The 22,021-nt window shown below is 33.5% G+C and overlaps 1 protein-coding gene across 1 annotated transcript; it reads right to left on the minus strand.

Moving 5' to 3' along the window:
- Nucleotides 1-379: 379 nt before the first annotated feature.
- On the minus strand, nucleotides 380-21,871 carry LOC132548929 (annexin A6-like). The gene is made up of 25 exons (XM_060212830.1): nucleotides 21,760-21,871; nucleotides 20,780-20,933; nucleotides 20,277-20,460; nucleotides 19,642-19,768; nucleotides 18,991-19,154; nucleotides 18,534-18,705; nucleotides 17,910-18,013; nucleotides 16,823-16,898; nucleotides 10,733-10,896; nucleotides 10,246-10,327; nucleotides 8,994-9,088; nucleotides 8,489-8,602; nucleotides 7,739-7,829; nucleotides 6,808-7,134; nucleotides 6,199-6,380; nucleotides 4,758-4,836; nucleotides 4,328-4,413; nucleotides 3,933-4,014; nucleotides 3,632-3,726; nucleotides 2,879-2,992; nucleotides 2,426-2,516; nucleotides 1,632-1,958; nucleotides 1,160-1,341; nucleotides 856-952; nucleotides 380-457 (listed from the first exon to the last, which is right to left on the minus strand). The coding sequence occupies exons 1-25, from the start codon at nucleotides 21,869-21,871 to the stop codon at nucleotides 447-449; spliced, it is 3,312 nt and encodes a 1,103-aa protein (XP_060068813.1). The 3' UTR covers nucleotides 380-446.
- Between the last annotated feature and the right edge of the window lie 150 nt (nucleotides 21,872-22,021).

Below are 22,021 nucleotides of genomic sequence, written 5' to 3' on the forward strand. Positions count from 1 at the left end.
TACAATGTTTTACACCTTAATTAAAAGCATTTAAGAACAATTAACTGAAGATTTCATAACCATAATGGGACAGGGAAGCACTTTATGATTCTCTTATCACCAATCATCTACTCCTTAATACATATGATGATACTAAGTCCATCACCATTACTGTACTAGTTAGATTAACGAAAAGTAGAAAGGCATCAACATATCTAACAGTCCTTAGTAATAGATTGGGTAACTGTTCATGATCACATATTTCCATTTACAAGCAGAATAATTTTACAAAGCATGAACATATCAATATAAAAAATTAAGGAAAATTGAACCAAGCAATATTCTCTCAAATACCAGGATGATGAGGGATTTTGTCTTTCCTGGTGAAACCATTGCAATGTGGACATTTCGTTCCATAAAATCATGTGTTTGAAATAAAAAGGTCATACTCTCTTCTCCTGACTCCTTTAAAACCATCCTAGAAGAAAAAAAGTGTTGTAAGAAAGATAAGATTGATACAATTGTATTACCAAACTATCAGAAGTACCATCATCTGTTCAATACTAAAAGTAAAAGATCTTATAGTACTACAGAAAAGTTCGTTTATAAACCACCAAGGGGACATAACTCACCAAGGGGACATAACTCAACACTGAAATATGTTTATAAAATCTGTTAAACAATGATGATGCAAAACTTTAAAATAACTTGACTTCACACGGGCAACTTTTCTATGATATAACATTTAAAACAGGGAAAAGAAATCAATACACTGGAATAGCATTAGTCTTGTGTATACAGATTTCAAAGAGTGAAATATTTAAGAACTACCACAATTTTCTGTCTGATATTGAAAGTTTAACTGGTAATACATACCTTTTTTGCTTTTCTTCTCTGTCTTGTCTTTTTCAGTGGTTGAACCTTCACCAATCAGGGCCAAACTCAGGGCCTTATAATCACCAGACACATCATCCTATAACAAATATGACAAGTCAGACTAGTGGCACAGACATGTACCCATTGCTTGTCTTAATAATCCAGCTTACCTGAATAATTATCATTTTGTAAAGGAATGATCAAAGCTGTCCAAATAAAACATTTTTGTAATGAAGATATTTTTTAGACTTGAATTTTGAACACTTTAAATGAGACTGTAATAAACTTTTTTACATGAACTCACAGCAATGAACATGCCGAGCGTTTGTTTGTAGGCCTGCTGGAAGGACTCCTTGATTTGGACCATGTCCACTTCACATCGTGACACAAGGATTCGACACAAACGGTCATCATCTGTCCCAAGACCTTTCATGGATTTGTATAACTCGTCTGCAAAGTGGGATGGCTTGCTTCGTATACAGCGAACTGAAAACAGCACAGGAAATAAACAATCAACTATATGGTACAAAGATCTTCAAACCATGGAGCTAAGTTATATAAATTTGTATATGCTTTATTATTCAATTGTTTTCTTCTATTTTTGTCTCAACACCTGCACAATATTTTGTAATGGAAAATTGAAAACCTATATCTTATTCATCAAGTTGAATGAATGACTTCCTGCTCAAATAAATAAAACACTGAAGCCTCATTACTGTCCAACTCTTATGTCCCAGTAGGAATAGTAGATGGTCTATAAAGTAAGGAAACCTTACCAACAGCCAGCATGCCCTTCAAAAGATCACCCGACATCTCGCTCTTCAGTGTGTCCTCAATATCTTTGTTGGCTAGTTTGGCATATTCCTGGAAAGTAGCACGGAGCTGTGCATAGGAGCGAGACACCAAAATCACATTGAAGCGGGATTCGTCTGTTCCCCATTTCTTCTCACCAGCTTCATGTAAGGCTTGAGCATCTTGCTTAGCTTTATTGCGGTCAAACTCTTTACTTTCATCACGGTTTGCCTGGAGGGAGCTGATCAATAAGCGTTTGAAGTTTCCAGATGTGTCGCCAGCGACATCTTTCTCCAGTTCCTTTCCATATTCTGGAAAAATATTACATGTTTTTTGTTAAACATTTATGTTTAATAGTTATATGAAAAATGTCACAATATAAATATGCCTAACTAAATCAAAAGATGTCAAAGAACAAAGAACAAAGAACGACGTGTCATCTTAGGTCATGTGTATAGTTTTTTTCCCTTTTTGATTTTTTATATTTTATTTTGTTTTTGAGGTACAGGGGGTTGGGATGGATGGGGGTTGGTTAGTTGCAGGGGGTATGATCTTATATATCATTTTCGGTGTGATCTCCTCAACAAGAATTATGTTATATTGTAAATTCAAGGTAGCCATTTTGCATTTGTAAAAGAAAAGCAAAATTATCTATAAAAAACATATAAACTATATTGGATGAAATATATTACTACTTACTAGCTGAACTGATTTGGTATTGATTAATCTTGATCATTAGTTTGTGAATGAGGACAGACATTTGACATGTGATACTCACTTGCTTTGTAAGCTTCCTTGAAGGCCAGAATCTGTGAATTAGACCGAGTACAGATAATCTCCACAAGCACCTGCTCATCTGTACCAAGACCCTGCAAAAAAAGGGAGATAACTCACTACATACCAATATCCTGATATAGGTGTACCCTGTAAATTTCATAGACAGCATGTATGATATACTTATAACAGCTAAACAATCAAAATTATGAAAACCTTCCATCAAATGAGCTACATTGAATAACATTTTGAAAGGAGAAAATTAAATAGTAGTTAGGTATCCTATACCATCCAATCCAATTTGTCCAGACTCTTTTTTTTTAAATCAAATATTTTTTTGTGTTGTAGTATCAAACCACTTTGTTTTCCCTAAATCCTTCTATCAGGTATTTCCTTCAATAACATGATTCAAAAATACTTTTTTAAAAACATTTTGTGAATTAAATCATATACCCACCTTGATAGCCTTATTCAGGTTCATAGCATCAAATTCTGGACTGGTCATACAGAGGCCATGACACAACACCTTTAGCCCACCACTGAGTTCACTGTCAAGTTCCTTAATCAAGTCCTTGAAAATGACAATGGTAGAATAGGATTCAAAATAACATTAAACATCATGTTGTTTTACAATGTGTTTATGTAAATGTCACCCCAGGAGGGACACAGTTATACAAGCTGCACACGAAAGTTTATGATCAATGTAGTAATAAAGACAGTGTGGACAATGCAAGCAAAGTTATGCTCTTGACAAGATATCTTTAACAAGAAATAACTCTAACTGAGGGGTCAAGGACCCCAGATTTGGTACACTGTACATTGTCCAAGTATAATCAATGTATCCACCAAGTTTCATTATCCTTGTTTATTTGCAAACCATTAAAAGTTGTGCTCTAGTCACAAAATTTTAACAAAGGACAATAACTCTGTAACAATTGGGTTGTAGATGCTGAATTAGGTACACTGAACATTGTCTTAGCATGATCAACGTATACAACAAGTTTCGTTACCCTTGTTTATATGCATGCAAAGTTATACTCCAGACACGAAACTTGAACAAAGGACAGTAACTCAAACTATACATAAAAGGCCTATATATACACACAGAATCATAATATTGGGTAGATATGGTGATTATGTTGGGAAATTTTGCAATTCTTGTCATGTACATCATCTGAAAATTAGAAAGAATCAATTTAGCTTTTCCTACCTTTCCAAACATAGTTTTAAATGTCTTTACAATCTCCATTCTTTGTTCATTGGACCTGAAACCCAGCACGTTGATAATAGCTTTTTCATCGGTACCTGCAACATAACAAAGAACAGTTAACACTACATTTTAAAAGTGATAAACTAGACACTTAATATATCAAAAATTGTAATTTGTATCCAATTGAAAAATTGCTGAAACTAAACACTTTTAGAATGATGTTGTTGTAATCATTAGCCTAGAAATATTCCTTAAATTGCTATAGTTAAGTTTTTATCCTTGATATACACTCAGCACTTACCAAACCCTTTCATAGCTTTCCTTAAAACTTCAGCATCATTTTCAGCATTAAAATTTTCTGCTGGCTTTAGTGTTGGATCTTCCTACATGAACAAAAAAAAATTAAGGTAACAAAATTAAGAATATTCTTCACAACAAGTAGTGAGTACAACATTAATGAAAGTTTAATAGTTAAACAATTTAAATTCTTAAGTTGGTGCTGAAATAAATTGGCACATTATCAAAGCATAACATTATTTATGAAACTTTGGAATTTAAAAAAAAATATATAGTTTCAGTCAGAAATATACAGAAAAATCTGTTCTTGTAGAAGTTTTTACAGACAAATCATGCAAATGTTCATCTTTCAAAATGCTTTTAAAAAATTGCAATATCAAAGTGTAAAGGACAACATACCTGAATGTTTTCTGACTCCATTCTCACTTGTTCATCTAGTTCTTCCTCTGTTTTGTACTTCACAGCTTCAACAAAGCCCTTGCCAGCTGTCAAATTAAAATCACAACATTAAGGTTATAACAAATGTACAGGTACACACATGAATTATCAAGAATTAAGTTTACACACTTTTTATTGAAAATTTTACAGTTTTACTTGAACGAATATGAAACCAGTGAAATAACTTAAAATGGAAACAATTTAAGGGAAATAACTTAGATTCCAATCATTGGTAGCATTTACACTTAAGGTCCCAGTGATTTGTCATATACTTCCTATGAGGAAGATTTCCAATGTTTTTTATTAACAATATACCTGGGTATGTATTATTTGATACATCTTAGCTACATAATATGGTTCCTGTTATAAGAACTGACCACTGGTCACTTACATTTGGTGGCCTTGTCTGGTGGTGGCCCTCCCATGACAAGAGACAGGATAACATCACGATAATCTGAGCTCAGGTCATCCTGTAAATCAACATCAGCAGATTCATGATTAATGAAACGTCTATATGATCAGAACAATATTTTATAACATCTGATCAAACATTGTGCTGTAGAGATATCAATGCACAGGAGTTTTATATCAATGTTATTCTTGAATTCTAAGTGTACAAAACATCAATTTCGATAGAAAATTACAAGATGATTTCTGACCAGAAGTGGACATTTCTATTTAGTTTACATGGATAGTAAGAAATTCCAAAATCAGTTTTTTATAGTCCATATGGATAGTCATTCAACAAAATCATATGCTGTATATAAGTAGTTAATACAGCTATATACTGCTGGATTGTCTCACTCACTTACAGCTATATACTGCTGGATTGTCTCAGTTACTTACAGCTATATACTGCTGGATTGTCTCACTCACTTACAGCTCTATACTGCTGGATTGTCTCACTCACTTACAGCTATATACTGCTGGATTGTCTCAGGTACTTACAGCAATATACTGCTGGATTGTCTCAGGTACTTTAGGCAATATACTGCTGGATTGTCTCAGTTACTTACAGCTATACACTGCTGGATTGTCTCAGTTACTTACAGCTATATACTGCTGGATTGTCTCAGGTACTTACAGCTATATACTGCTGGATTGCCTCAGGTACTTACAGCAATATACTGCTGGATTGTCTCAGGTACTTACAGCAATATACCGCTGGATTGTCTCACTCACTTACAGCTATATACTGCTGGATTGTCTCACTCACTTTCAGATATATACAGCTGGGATGTCTCATTTACTTACAGCTATATACTGCTGGATTGTCTCAGTCACTTACAGCTATAAACTGCTGGATTGTCTCACTCACTTACAGCTCTATACAGCTGGGATGTCTCAGTTACTTACAGCTATATACTGCTGGGTTGTCTCATTTACTTACAGCTATATACTGCTGGATTGTCACACTCACATACAACTATATACTGCTGGATTGTCTTAGTCACTTACAGCTATATACTGCTGGATTGTCTCACTCACTTACAGCTATATACTGCTGGATTGTCTCACTCACTTACAGCTATATACTGCTGGATTGTCTCACTCACTTACAGCTATATACTGCTGGATTGTCTCAGTTACTTACAGCTATATACTGCTGGATTGTCTCACTCACTTACAGCTATATACTGCTGGATTGTCTCACTCACTTACAGCTATATACTGCTGGATTGTCTCAGTTACTTACAGCTATATACTGCTGGATTGTCTCAGTTACTTACAGCTATATACTCCTGGATTGTCTCATTCACTTACAGCTATATACTGCTAGCATGTCTCAGTTACTTACAGCTATATACTGCTGGGATGTCTCAGTTACTTACAGCGATATACTGCTGAAGGGTTTGACTTGTCAGACTTTCAAATGCTTCTTTGATCTGGACCATATCAATCTCGCACCGACTGACGACCACCCGCACTAATGTATCATCATCAGTACCAATGCCCTTCATTGTTTTCTGCAGCTGCCTAGCGAAGTGGCCAGCTTTGTTCCTAACACATCGTACTGTCATTAACAAAAAAAACATAAATTAAATACATTTTGTATATCTCAAATTATAAATGGAAATAATTCATCTGGTAAGTTTTTCAATTCATCAAATTCAAGTAAAAAACAACTTTATATCATCAATCATATAACAGTATGCATCGTCTTGACCAAAAGAAGAAAAAAAAATACAAATTTTCAAAGGGGTTCAACATGATACTAAGTTTACATAATAAGTTTTAAAAAATTGATATAAATTTTTGGGGGTATGAAATGTTCAAACTTCTACCTGAGAGAGAAGAATTAAAAAAAAAAAAAAACAGAAAGTAAAAGGAAACTGCTATTTATTATAATTCATGATGTGATTTTTAGTTAACGATAAGTGAGAAAATATCCCACTGAGATACTGTTGAGAGTTCCAAGGTTATCAGTAATTATCACCTACCAATAGTTTTCATGCCACTGAGCAAATCTCCTGACATTTCACTCTTCAGCACTTCCTCAAAGTCCTTTTTAGATAACTTGTCATATTCATCGAAGGTGGCTCGGAGCTGTGGGTAGCTGCGGGATACCAGGATCACATTGAAGCGAGATTCGTCTGTCCCCCATTTCTTTTCACCTGCCTCATATAGTGCTTTGGCGTCCTGTTTAGCTTTGTTACGATCAACCTCTTTGCTCTCACTACGATTTGCCTGAACCTGTGACACCAGGAGGCGCTTCAGATTTCCTGATGTATCGCCGATGATGTCTTTTTCTAATTCTTTGTTATATTCTGGGCAGATAGGCAGATAGCAACACATTAAAGAATGAAATACGAAAAAGATGAATCTTGAAGTTAAGAAATTTTTGGACTGATGCATATATTTCCTTACATGGCTTATCTATAACATGAATACAGAGTATTGCTTAAGCAATGCATGTTTCCTATTGATCCCACAAACTAATACACTGTAATGTTCATAAACATGTAGTGATGTACTAATGTTTGGTGTTGATTTGGGAAAAAAGTATAAAACTAGTTTATAACTGATTTTAATGGAAAAATGCAAATATGGCAATCTGACAAAACAGATTAATTACCAATGTGTAATAATGTATTATGGTCATTTGGTCAGAATTCTGTAATGAACAAATCACTAGAGTGCTGATTTTCTGTAAATAGTAATGATGACCTTGACCTTGGATCAACAACTCTGTTCAAGATGTTTCCCTGCCTGTGTGAAGTTTGATGAGAATCCCTCAAGGGATGAAGCTGCCAGAGCACTGACAATTATTATCTAAAAATAGTAGCAGTTACCTTTACTCTAGAACCTTGAGACTTTAAATAAGCTAGAAATAAAACTATGCAAGTCTTCACTTTGTTTTTAAATACTTACTTGCTTTGTAGGTTTCTTTGATCATTTTGATTTGAGCGTTTGATCGTGTGCACAGGATTTCTATAAGGACATCTTCATCTGTTCCAAGACCCTGTGATATGAATCACATGTATATGAGTTAAAGTTGTTTCAAGGTAACAACAAAATTATATGAATTCAAATTTTATTTACACAATAACTCATTATTCTCAAACTTATCACATAACTGTCAGTCCCCTCTTCACCTGTTCAAGATTTCTCTAACAATTCTGAGCCTGTAATTTCTATTACACATATACCTCCTAGAATATGGCAGATCACAAGTTTACAGTAACAGTATGATATGCAGTCACTTTCAAGTTTTTAAACATCACACATGCAAATTATTATCTAAAGGAACATTACTGATAAATGTTGTTGTTAAAAATATCATTTACAAGAAGGAAATATTCCCCTGTTATATGGAAGAGAAATCTAAACTCACGGGGTCAGATTCTTTAATATCTCACCTTTCACAAGCTTCAAATTACGATCAACATTCTCCTGTTATACTCTGTTATACAACATTCATAGATTATGGTTTTACTTATCAACATTTACACACATCCTAAGATACAAAAATACCTTTTCACCCCAACTTCTTTATTTAAAAAAAGACTGTAGATCATAAAATTATAGCTAGGTCCTAAAAACATGGATTAACAACCTTATAAAGAGATTTAGTTTCAGAATATCTTCACTATAATTGTGTGTGAACTATGGAATCCTTACTTTGATGGCTTTGTGTAGTTGGTAGGCGTCATACTCTGCTGGGGCCATCAGCAAGGCTTTACATGTGTCCAGGTAATGACCACTTAATTCACTTTTTAATTCCTCTATTAAGTCCTGATAACCACAAAGAAATGTTTGATTACCTCTATCAACAACATAGTGGATGGAGTAAGAAACAAACTTCAAAATGTCATGTATCTTTTTTCAAGAATTGAAAACTTAGCAACTTGGCAATTTATACTCCATGATGCAATATCTATTGCGAAAGGGGCTTTGCATTAAAAATTACTCATAAGATTTTGTAAACGTAGAATGAAAAAAAAAATCAAAACATAAAATGTTGATATATGACATATGCCCAAAACCTGGTCTGATCCTTTCTAAACATAGACTTGTAAGGAATAGTATGTTACAGAGGGATAACATTTTTAACTTTATTTTAAAATCAATTTCATACAAAATAAGTCAAATTTGACTTGAAATATCTAATTCAAGGAATATTTACTTTTCCAAACATGGTTTTGAATGTTGTCCGAACTTCTTGTCGTTGTGGATTAGATCTATAAGCAAGCACATTTGTGATAGCCTCCTCATCAGTTCCTGAAAAACGACAAAAGGATATAAAATAACAAAAAATAAATTCTCAACTGAATTTATAAAGCATTATTACCCAATATTATTTTGAAAATCATTAATTTTGAAGAAATTAAGTTTTCTTTTCTCTTAAAGTATCAAATAAGTTTACATACCAAGAATATTGACAGAATATATTACAGGTATGTAGATATGTATATATTTCCAGACTGACTAAGCTGGGTCTTATCAAGTAAGTTGTTGTAATATAGATTGATTTATACCTTTCTGTAATAAAATGTGATTTCCATTTCCTGTAAACTTCCTGAACTATTTTCCATTTTGAATAAAAGATTTTTCCCAATAGGTTAATCCTTTCAATACTATGCGAGCGCCCCCCCCCCCTTTTTTTTTTTAAATACACCAAAACTTTCTTTGAAACAGACTTAGGTTGGTTCATAGAAGGCAGCTGTATTGCCTACCATACTCTGTACTTTGAGATATAGTACTTATCAAGTCCTTTCATTGTCTTCCTCAATACTTCTGTATTGCCTACCATACTCTGTACTTTGAAATATAGTACTTACCAAGTCCTTTCATTGTCTTCCTCAATACTTCTGTATTGCTTACCATACCCTGTACTTTGAGATATAGTACTTACCAAGTCCTTTCATTGTCTTCCTCAATACTTCTGTATTGCCTACCATACTCTGTACTTTGAAATATAGTACTTACCAAGTCCTTTCATTGTCTTCCTCAATACTTCTGTATTGCTTACCATACCCTGTACTTTGAGATATAGTACTTACCAAGTCCTTTCATTGTCTTCCTCAATACTTCTGTATTGCCTACCATACTCTGTACTTTGAGATATAGTACTTACCAAGTCCTTTCATTGTCTTCCTCAATACTTCTGTATTGCTTACCATACCCTGTACTTTGAGATACAGTACTTACCAAGTCCTTTCATTGTCTTCCTCAATACTTCTGTATTGCCTACCATACCCTGTACTTTGAAATATAGTACTTACCAAGTCCTTTCATTGTCTTCCTCAATCACCACTATCTGTATTGCTTACCATACCCTGTACTTTGAGATATAGTACTTACCAAGTCCTTTCATTGTCTTCCTCAATACTTCTGTATTGCCTACCATACCCTGTACTTTGAGATACAGTACTTACCAAGTCCTTTCATTGCTTTCCTCAATACTTCTGCATCTTGTTCCGCATTGAACTTATCATAAGGCTTCACTGTTCCTTCAGTCTAACACAAAGAAATGATAAATTAAGTGAAAAATATTACAATGTTTATTAATATACGGTAGACATATCAAAATTTTGACACCTCAAACATAAATAATTAGGTCATTTTTTAAAATTTTTTTTTAGATCCTCTAATGATCAATCCTAGGTCCCTTCATTATCAGACTAACACACTACCAACTGAGCTATTCTGGTAATGAAATAACTCAAACTTTCAAGTACATTCCATAAAAATAATATCACTGACACCTATATATAAAAAGATGTTGTGTTGGGACTTACTAGTTGAGTTGGAGAGTGGACTTATTAAAAGACTGGACAGAGTATTAGATAAATGTTGTAATTTTACTGAACATCAATAAATATGACGAATGGGGCTTTTATTTATTTTTAGGTTGGTGGCTACCTGTAAGTCTTCTGTCTCCATGGCAAAGAATGGATCAGATTTTTTAGGTGCTGGTGGAGGTTTTTCCTTTTCTTTCTCTTTTTTCTTTGGTTTGCCATTGTTTTTCTCTGTGGGTGGGGGTTTCTTCAAAGTCTCAATCTTGGGTTGCTTTCTCACAGAGCCACCTGGTAATCAGTGATAAGAAACATTTAACAATATTTCAATTTTCTATTTGTTACTTTCCTGATATCTTTGTGTTGAGATCTCAATATTTATATTATATATCAAAATGAGTGATGGGAAAGTTCAGAAACACAAAGTTTCATAAACAAAGAAATGTCAAAATCAATGATTTCACTCATTTCTTTCTATTAAATATCTCCAAAACTTAAGAAAATATAATTTGATAATATGATATAAGTTTCCTGATATTGACAAGTGCAATCCTTCTGTCAACAATATCGACAAAAAATGAATCATGTTTGTCCAATCACCACTAATCTCATTGTCTCACTGTCTGTCCAATCACCACTAATCTCATTGTCTCACTGTCTGTCCAATCACCATTAATCTCATTGTCTCACTGTCTGTCCAATCACCACTAATCTCATTGTCTCACTGTCTGTCCAATCACCACTAAATCTGATTGTCTCACTGTCTGTCCAATCACCACTAAATCTGATTGTCTCACTGTCTGTCCAATCACCACTAATCTCATTGTCTCACTGTCTGTCCAATCACCACTAATCTCATTGTCTCACTGTCTGTCCAATCACCACTAAATCTCATTGTCCCACTTTCCAATCATCACTAATCTGATGTCCCACTGTCAAGTCTCCTATAATCTGTTTGTCTCACTATCCAATCCCTACTTAACAGGTTGTTCAACTGTCCAGTCACAATTAATAAGTTTGTCCCATTGTCCAATTGCAACTAATCCAGTTGTCCCACTGTCCAGCCAATACTAATCTGTTTGTCCCACAGCTCTGTCCTTATTAATCTGTTTGTCCCACTGTCCAATTGTAATCTTGTTATCTTACTCTCCAGTCACAACTGATCTGGTTGTCCTACTATCCAGTCCTCGCCTATCTAGTGGCCCTACTACCTAGTCACCATTAATCATGTCTCACTGTCCAGTCAACACTCATCTGCTTATCCCACTCTCCAGTCACCACTAATTTGTTTGTCCCACTCTCCAGTCACCACTTATCTGGTTGTCCCACTCTCCAGTCACCACTAATTTGTTTGTCCCACTCTCAAGTCACCACTAATCTGGTTGTCCCACTCTCTAGTCACCACTAATCTAGTTGTCCCACTATCCAGTCACACTAATTTGGTTGTATCATTGTCCAGTCAACACTTATCTGGTTTTCCCACTCTCCAGTCACTACTAATCTGTTTGTCCAACTATCCAGTCAACACTAATTTGTTTGTCCCATTGACCAGTCAACACTTATCTGTTTGTCCCACTGTCCAGTCACCACTAATTTGGTTGTCCCACTGTCCAGTCAACACTTATCTGTTTGTCCCACTGTCCAGTCACCACTAATTTGGTTGTCCCACGGTTCAGTCACCACAACCTTGTTGTCCCACTATCCAGTCACCACTAATTTGGTTGTCCCACAGTCCAGTCACCACAACCTTGTTGTCCCACTGTCCAGCCACAATCAATCTAGTCAGGCTCCATTACAATAAATACTTCTACGTCACCTGTGTAGTTATTCTACAGCAGAGACCTTGACCAAAGCTTAAGTGAAATAGTGAAATACACAGGTGAAAACATCAAAGTTAAGGATCTTTGTTTTAGTATTATGTGAAAAAACTGTGGATTTTTTAAACAGGAAAAGATTTGAGGCTGTGAAAATTACTTTCATGCTTAATGTTTGCATTACCAGTCTGAAGTATGTTTTAAACAAAATACACAATATTACACAAACACAACTGTAATACACTTCTACAAAAATCTGTACTATTTACATGGACTGCTAAAGACTAGCCTCCACATTCAAACTTATTTACATCCTTATTATCATCCATATCTTACGTGTTTATCACTCTTTTTATACAGAAAAAACAGGAGATACAACACAGTAGTGTTAAAAAAGCAAACATTCAGTGCCAAGATGCTGTAGAGCAGACAGCAATGATATGAAGGATCATTTTTTCAATTATAAGATTCACACAACAAATAACACTAGGAATGCAAACACTCTTTGCTTCAGAATCTTATTGAGAGATCAAGAAAATACTTTGGGAAGAAAGACAAATAAGTGCTGAAGAAATATTAAAATGACTTCAATAGGACCATATTAATCTGCAGCATCATTTAACATAGAGAATTTAGTTAAAGCACTATCAACAGAGAAATCATATTATATTTTCATAAAAAAATTACTACATTGTAAATCAAAGTCTACCTACCTTCCATCAACATACAATCAACCTACATCTGACAATAGGCCCATGCCTTGTAATTAGCCGACATCTACAGCGTTTCAGTCAAAAAATCAGCATATACTCATTTCCCAATCCAACCCCTATTTCCATTTCTTTGAGTCAGAGATTAATTTGCTGGTTTTATTCCTGTCCTTTAGCCATTCAGATTTATGAAGTCACTATTGTTGAATTCTTAATGAAATTTTTCGCTAAAATATTGTCTTAGAAACTGATTATGAAGGTCTATTTCCATGTTTCGTTTATGAAATTCAAATAGTTTTGCTTTTGCCTTATCATTTTTTCATCTGTCTCACTATTGGTACATGTGTCATTATCCATTGTTTTTCTTATTCTGTCATTATAGACAAACACAAAAATATATTTGTTTCAGGAAGCATGACAATAATTTCAATTTGTTTTACTTATCTAATTGTCATGATACCATAAATGTACTTAACTTGGCACAATGAAATATTAACTTTTTGGTAGATCATTGTAATGAAGAATTTGTGTAACTACAATAATTGGTACAGAAAATGCAATTAGCACAATTATATTTCAGAGATATACTTTCACTGGAAAAAGCTCTTAAATAAGTCAGGATACCCAAAACAAGTACATTTCTTGTCTTATCTTAATTTTACCATTTAAATATTCAAACTAAATAATCATTACACTTATAATGGTTTACACTGGTTTTATTTAAAACAGACAAAATCTCCATTCATTTGCCATATAAAGCTTTATACACATATCATGTACAGTTCAGTGCCGTGTAAAAAGTAGATCTTGTAAATTAAGACAAGCAAATATCTATACTACTCTTCATTCTATTTACACTACTATATACATCTTACAAAATGTTAACCTCAAAACATTCCTTTTGTAAAATATTTTAGTTAAAATATAAATATAAAAGATATGGTAAATTCTAAGAGAGAACACATTTAACAATGCATTAATATTCATTATAAATGACACCTTTTACATTAATATATAATATTAAAAAAATATGAATATTATCTATTAAAATAACTTTATATCACTGTTACATTTATGAAGGTATTTACACAATATATATATTAACTATAACCCATTATACTGTAAAGATGTTTAAATTGGACTCAAATTTTATCAAAACAAAAAAAAGAGAAAAGAAAAACAACAAAATGCATTTATATTGGAAGTTGATGTCATGGATAAATCTAACTTCCAAAAAATCACTTGTACTAAATTCCATGTCAATTTGTATCCATAGAAAAATTGTTGACTAAGAGTAAAAGAAATCCCTCATGAAAATAAACAATTTTACAGTACAATGTATCTGACAAAAAACAAGACAGTTGCCTGCTGATAATTAAATAAAAGTTAAATTGACAATTATGTTACTACACCACTGTCACAGAGACGCTTATCAGACACAGAAAGGCACTTATAGCATTTATACACATCATAACCTGTCTGAATTGGAACATTTGTGATTAAGAAATTCCTAGAAAATGCAATCTTATATTGAATCCAACTACAGTTAACATGAAGTGTATACAACCAGCATAATAATACAGTGTTTGGTCAGTTTAAAAAGGTAATACTGCTACAGGTCCAAATGAGACAACAACAACAGTCCTGTTTACACATCTTACTTATTCATTAAGTACATTAAATATCATGTACACCAATAACTTTTACAATGAGTATTTGATCCTTCTTCAATAATACAGTATTTAATCAAGAAGTCCTATATAATGAGTAATGATTGCAGAACCTCCTACAATTGTTTGTGGTCTCTTTACAGAGATGGTCTATAAACAGGTGGTCTTTAAACAGAGGTGGTCAGTAAACAAAGGTTATCTTTCAACAAAGGTGGTCAGTAAACATAGGCAGTCTGTAAACATAGGTAGTCTGTAAACATAAATAGTCTGTAAACATAGGTAGTCTGTAAACATAAATAGTCTGTAAACATAGGTAGTCTGTAAACATAAATAGTCTGTAAACATAGTTAATCTGTAAACATAGGTAGTCTGTAAACATAGATAGTCTGTAAGCATAGGTAGTCTGTAAATGTAGGTGGTCTCTAAACATAGGTAGTCTGTAAACATAGGTGGTTTGTAAATATAGGTAGTTTGTAAATATATGTGATTTGTAAACATAGATATTCTGTAAACATAGGTAGTTTGTTAACATAGGTAGTCTGTAAATATAGATAGTCTGTAACCATAGGTAGTCTGTAAATAGAGGTGGTATGTAAACATAGATGGCCTTTAAATAGATGTGTCTGTAAACATAGGTGGTTCGTAAACAGAGGTGGTCTGTTAACTTAGTTGGTCTTTAAACAGAGGTGCATTTTAAATATAGATGCCCTTAAAACAGAGATGGTCCCTAAAAAAGTGATATTTCTTAACAGTATTGTACCATGGCAGATGTGTTTCTTACCAATGGTAGCCTTCACAAATGCTTAATATTACTAATTCTATATGTTATCCAACTTTCCATTTTTTTTCTCATATGTTATCTGAATTCAATTTCCTGCACTTTCTGTTGGCAGTTACGAGGTATTTGATAACCAACAATTTCTTTACAACAGAGATATAAAGTGTTAGTGCCAGAAGCTGGTAAATATAAGAACATGTACTGGAATACTGAATTTTCCTTGTAATTTTTATGCATGTTTACTAGGTAAGAGTCACTGTTGGATCTACCAACACATCCACTCAGGAATGCAATTATAATCTTCTATACCAGGAGTGTTGGATCTCCAATTATTGATTCAATAATGTCAGATGGAAAGGTACTCCAAATGTTTCTAATATCTTAATTTTTCTTTTTCCACATCAACATTATTACAATACAAAAAATATGCCAAAAATATGGACCAGTCCAACACATGGATATTGTCTTAAGACATATCTATAGCCTAATTCCTTTAAGTTTTAGCTATTTTCCCTATTACATTTGATGTTGTTGATGTTTTAGGTTGATTTGCCTGTTAGTAATAAACTGATGCAAGTCCTAAATTTTATTCTTTGATAACATGTCATTTCCAACAGGCGTGTTATTTTACCCAAAACACCTGCATGTGTTAGAAAAATAATCTATAATAGAAAAAAATTACTAAGTCAAAAATTCTGGATCAATCAATCTAAAGTATTGTAAATATTATACATATATGGCACATACAACGAAATACATCAGAAAACAGCACTTTACTGAGTAGTAAAATGTAGCTTAGGAGAAAAACATTTAATATCATTTACATTGTAGAGCCATTTTATAAACAACTTCTTCAGTTTATTCTTCTGTTGATCATTTTTCCCTTTCTAATCCATAGAATGAATCAACCATTTTTCACACATTTCAATTTTCATACTTCTCATAGTCATTACATCATCACATTAAGCGGTGTAGCAGTAACACCTTTATTTACAAATTGTTCTTTATTACAAATTCCACAATTGTTTTTACAAAGTCATAAAATAATCATTTTCACAGCCTTTAAATTTTCCTGTTTTAAAAAGTTGTGTGCTTTTCACAGTGTCAAAAGCAATTTGAATATAGCAATAAATTCACAAGGCCATCTTATTTCAGCACCAGTGAATAGTGAAATCCACATATCCTGATAGGTTAAAGTTTGTATTTACAAATGCAAGACAAAAGAAATTGAATATCAAATCTTACGTGGAATTCCGGGTTTTGCCATGACAACCGTAATTTTGTAGCCATCACCTTCATCTTCAAACTTGGCCTCCAGCATCTGTATAGCAATAATTTATACTTATCCAAACAAACAAGATCACCTCTGAAATTGTCGTTAAATGTAAATATAAACACAGAGGCCTGTATTAAAACAAGAGGCCCAATGGGAATGAATATCTCATCTGTTCTGCAGTTTAAAAAGAAGACTAGACAGTCTAGTCAGTTTTGGAAACTTAGAAGTCCATAATCCAAAACTTCTGCTTCATCAACACCATGGCCCTGGGCTTATTGCTTGACCTTTTTAACATATTTTACTCCTGTGATCTTGCAAGTAGGTCAAAGTCATATAATTGAATAAACATGGAAGTCCTTCTTCCTAGCATTTCATTGGCCCAATATTAGTACCCTGAGTCATAAAGTTGTTAAGAAGTGGTTAGAAGATTTTAACATGTTTGATCTCTGTGACTTCAAAAGAGGGCCATTGATTTAAACAAACTTTGTAGCCCTTCATTTAGAAAGCTACAGGTTTAATATCAGTACCCTGGGTCTCTTGGTTATTGAAAGGAAGTGGTTTGAAGATTTTAACACATTTGACACTGGATCTGATGACCATGAAACTGAGGAACCTGGATCCTATCAGTTATTGAGAAAAGGGTTTTAATGATTTTAATACATCTGATTCTTGTTACCTTAAAAATTGAGTCAAGATCATTCATTTTCACATACTTGGCAAACCTTCTTCCTAGTATGTTACAAGTCCAAAATCAGTATCTAAGGCCTTGGGTATTTAGAAGAAGTTCTTTAAAGTGAAAAGTTAATGCCATATACACATTCATCATAACATATATCCCAACACAGGTTAAGCTGGCATTACTGGCAAATATCGTATCCTCCATTCACTATAGGTAATAACGGTAGAATTAGGATGAATGTTTTAGCAATTCAAATCATACTTGTATGATTTTGTTAAACTTGTCTATTGTTATTAAATGTATAAATCTTCAAACCAGGTCAAAAGTGGAGGACAAATATACATACATTATAGGACAAAGAAAAAATGCTGACATACCTTCCCCATCTGTGGTTCAGAAACAGGAAGTCGAAAGTCTTTGTTGTTCTTAGCATACTCCAACATGTGTGCGTATATGTGCACAATGTTGTCTTTAAAATCGCCTGGAACACAAAACAATTAATTAAAAATTTTGGAAAAAAATTTTGGCATTCATAAATGCCAGTTTCAATTGAGTTACCTTTACTCAACTCAAATTACTCAACAAGACTAAGGTCCTATCTACTGTCTCCATGACATCTCAATCAAATATAACCTGAAAGTCATGTGACATTATTTGGTCATGACATTACGATTGGTCATATCACAGCAATAAGAAATTACATGACAAATATATTCTTTGTTGTTCACATAATACAAATGACTCTGTTTAAATTCTTTTTTTTCATTTAAGTTATGCTCCAAATATATCTTTACTACAGATTGACTCAAATGCTTTGAATAATGTAGTAAACCATAAAACGCAATGATTAATCACTGAAGATGACCCCAATATTTATCAGATAATGAGATCCTGTGCTGTAATAAGCCCACCCCTTAATTTTGAATCAGATGTAATGTTTGGCCCTCTGGGTTTATTGCAGGCTAAATATGGAGTGGTAGTGATTACGATGTTGATATTACCTTTACCAGGGCTGACAGAGTTCAGAGGGGGATCCTGATAAATGGGATACTCAATAGCAGGTTTGGGGGCTGGGGGCTCCACAGGTTTAGGGGGCTCCTGAGGGGGCTTTTTATTGCCAACCATTCTTTTGATATCACCAACAGTTACATATCTGCCATCTGGATTACAGGTCTGCAAAATGTGGAAAGGAAAAAAATTCACACATTGATAAACAGTATCAGTATACCAGTAATTCTGATGCATTTCTGTCCATATTTATGTTAAAATCATGTTTGAACATTGTGATATCTGAATGAGTATGCTGGTCTAACAGAGTTGATCATTTAAATATTATAATCATGGAAACACTTTGCACTGAACTTCATCAAAATCAAACAATCATCAAACATAAACAAAATCAACAAATGAATGAAGTCAAAAACAGCAACTAGTTGTCTCCCTTTTATCTTAACTTACATTAATCATGTTTTCAGTAAGGTACCCATACTGTGTTGGATAGAGGGTTGGGGGTACATTTGGCCCAACTCCTGGGATCTGTGTAGGAATAGCCCCTCCCCACACATTAATCTGGGTTCCAGCATAGTTTGTGGGATTGAAGGGACCATCTGGTATGGGTTGTGCTGCAAAAAATTAAAAAACAGTTCTGTTTGACTTTTCTTTTCATTGTTAAGTTTTTTGCTAGCTGGATATTACATTATCATGGTCACTGTTAGCATTATCTTTGATGAAATTTTACACGATTTACAACAAAATTCCATCCTTTCTTTGTAAGTCACTTATACTTACTATCTGATTTACTGATAAATATCATCAAATCCTTGACTGGCAGGGTTTACTGGATTAACAATATTCTGTACATTAGATTTTCAGTTATAGCAGGTATCTATCTGATGTTATGGATCATTTCAATTTTGAAATCCCATATCAACTGAATAATGGCTCCTGACGCCCAACTGTCCTAAACCCAGGACATGCTAGACCAATGTTCTTAAGTCCCCTGGCAACTGGGATAAGAAGTACCATGCTACTTATCATAGTAATGCAAACAAATAATTACATGTTTTAATTCGTTATTTTTGTGAGTGTTTGTGTGTGTGTGTGGCTTACATGAATATGGCCCATCAGATGCTGAACCAAGAGTATCAGACAGAATCGCTTCACTGGCCCATGCTTCTCTTGGAGGTTTTGTGAGAGATTTACGAAGAGGAGACTTTCCACGAACTGGTGATTTATTCTGAAACAAAATAAGATGACATATCAAAAAATGCAAAAAAAAAATATATATATATATATTTATGGAAAGTTTTTTAAACTCTGTATGTATTAAGTCTGTAGTTATAACGCTCCCCTACCCCATCCCCACATACCAGAATTAAAATATTCAGAATTAGAAGAAAATTAGGCTTAATCATAAATTGTGATTGATCTAAGTATTCATTGAGTATCAAAGGGACGTATACTTAATTTTCTTGGAGTACAAACAATCTGGTCTTGTGGAATTTAGTGTTTATAATATTACAAGTGTTAAAATGACTCATAAAAACTACTGGTAGGAGGAATCTTTCAGCAGTTCCTCACCTTTAATATGAACTGCAACTGCATGAATGAAACAATATTACAGATACCAAAGATCAGGTTTTGATTTAAATTTTTTATCAAAGTTGAATATGTATGTACTAGAAAATTAGGAATACCGGAAAGAGTAACAAATGAAATATGATGTATAGAAATTAGTGTTTTACTTTTCTATTAATTTTTTTCTTTGTTTTTGGTTTTATGGTTGAATCGCTGTCTTGGTCTGAAGTGTCAAAAAATCCAGAGTAGTCGTCTGTTGTAGTGCTGTCATCTTTCAGGTGCTGTGTAAGTCGACCAATATCCTCTACGTTAAACTGCTTGGTCATGACATCACTCTCTCGCAATCCATCTCTGTTCAAAAATAATATCATGTATCATGTGGTTCTATTTCTTGGCAATACTGCTCTTAGTATTATAAAGAAATACAGCAAAACAGCTGTTTTTTGTTGAATATATATACAATGCGCATTCAAAATACAAAATTATGAGAAAAAAAAAGGAGAGAAAGTTGTATTTCATTTGTAACTTCCAACCCTAGCCTATATAATATCTTGCATTACTTTCACATCTATTGCTATATCTGGTTATTGAAAGCTAATGAAATTATTTATGAAATATTTGCATTTAAAAGTATTTGTGTAACATAATTTGTGAAATGATGTGGACATACCTTGCCACCGCAATAGCCTTGATAGTCCTCTTGCCAGGCTTCAATGTAAAGGGACCAATGTATTTGAATGTTACCTCTCGTCCAGCAACTCTGCGCTGAAATGGGTTTGGCTTTGTGCCATCTGAGGTGAAAAAAATCTTACACTCTGTTGTTTCTGGAAAAACAAAAAAAAATTATAAATAAAGCATGAATTACATAGTTCTGTTTTGTTTAAACTTCTTATTTTGATGTTTATTTTTTCTATTAAATGTACAATTATAGTATTAATATACAACATCATCTTTACTGTATTTACCCTTCAATGTCCTAGGGGGCCACTAGATACATCATTTCCGGTTCAATGTCGGGGAATGGGCTTATTAGAGGGCAATGGAGTAGCATTGGTTCATGTTTTTACTGAACATCCACATGCATGCATATTATTTGTCAGTTTGTTAATCAATATTCATGAGTATTAAACCAGAATTTGTTTCAGAGATATGATTTTCATCTGCATATTTGAAGTACTCTTTGTTCAGAGATTTTTCTGATCTATATTTGGTAATGTTTGGAGGATTCCTTTGTCTATATTTAGAATAAGCTTTGTTCAATGTTTGAAGGATTTCCTGATCAATATTTGGAATTTCTTGATCTTTATGTGTATCATGCATATCTCTATGTTTGCAGGACTCCCTCAATTATATCTGGAATATTTTCCACCCAATGTTTGAGTGATCTTTGTAAAATCATTGGCCCTTCTTTAAGATTTGAACATTTGAATACTTATGCACCCATGATTTCACAAATCTTTAATTAATCAATTGATAAGGAAATAAAGGGAAAAAAACTGAAAAACAAATAAATATAATTCAAAATAATTCATGTTAGCTTTAAGCCAATATCATATCTATACTGCAATTACAAATAAACATGTAACACTAAAAGTAAACGGAGTCATCTTGTGTTAATATGATAGAAGGTACCCAGTTTAAATAACTCACCAGTGCATAACTCAATCAATGTTGATGTATCAATTTTATTTCCTGACAGGCCTGGTATAGCTTTCCGGAGTGGAGTTATAACAGGGGGACACACAGCCCCAGCGCTTGGCATGATTGTTTTTACCCTTCAATTGCCCTGAAAAAACAGAATTGTTTAAAACTCATCATCTGCATCTAGATTGATAAAGGACATGTTACACAAATCAAGCCGTTTTGTACTTTGTGGAATTTGAAGACCATATTTTTTATATAAAATTTCATA

This window comes from Ylistrum balloti, unplaced genomic scaffold (assembly GCF_031769215.1).
Source record: "Ylistrum balloti isolate Yb309-2 unplaced genomic scaffold, AGI_CSIRO_Ybal_v1 Utg370036, whole genome shotgun sequence".
Taxonomy (NCBI): Eukaryota; Metazoa; Mollusca; class Bivalvia; order Pectinida; family Pectinidae; genus Ylistrum; species Ylistrum balloti.

What these genes read in the sequence shown, in the direction of transcription:
- LOC132548929 (XM_060212830.1), bottom strand. Translation starts at nt 21,871, where the DNA reads ATGCCAAGCGCTGGGGCTGTGTGTCCCCCTGTTATAACTCCACTCCGG. An exon ending in CAAAGAAACCTACAAAGCAA is followed by an intron (nt 7,135 to 7,738) that starts GTAAGTATTTAA and finishes CTATCTGCCCAG; the next exon opens with AATATAACAAAGAATTAGAA. An exon ending in GAAAGCTATGAAAGGGTTTG is followed by an intron (nt 3,727 to 3,932) that starts GTAAGTGCTGAG and finishes GTTATGTTGCAG; the next exon opens with GTACCGATGAAAAAGCTATT.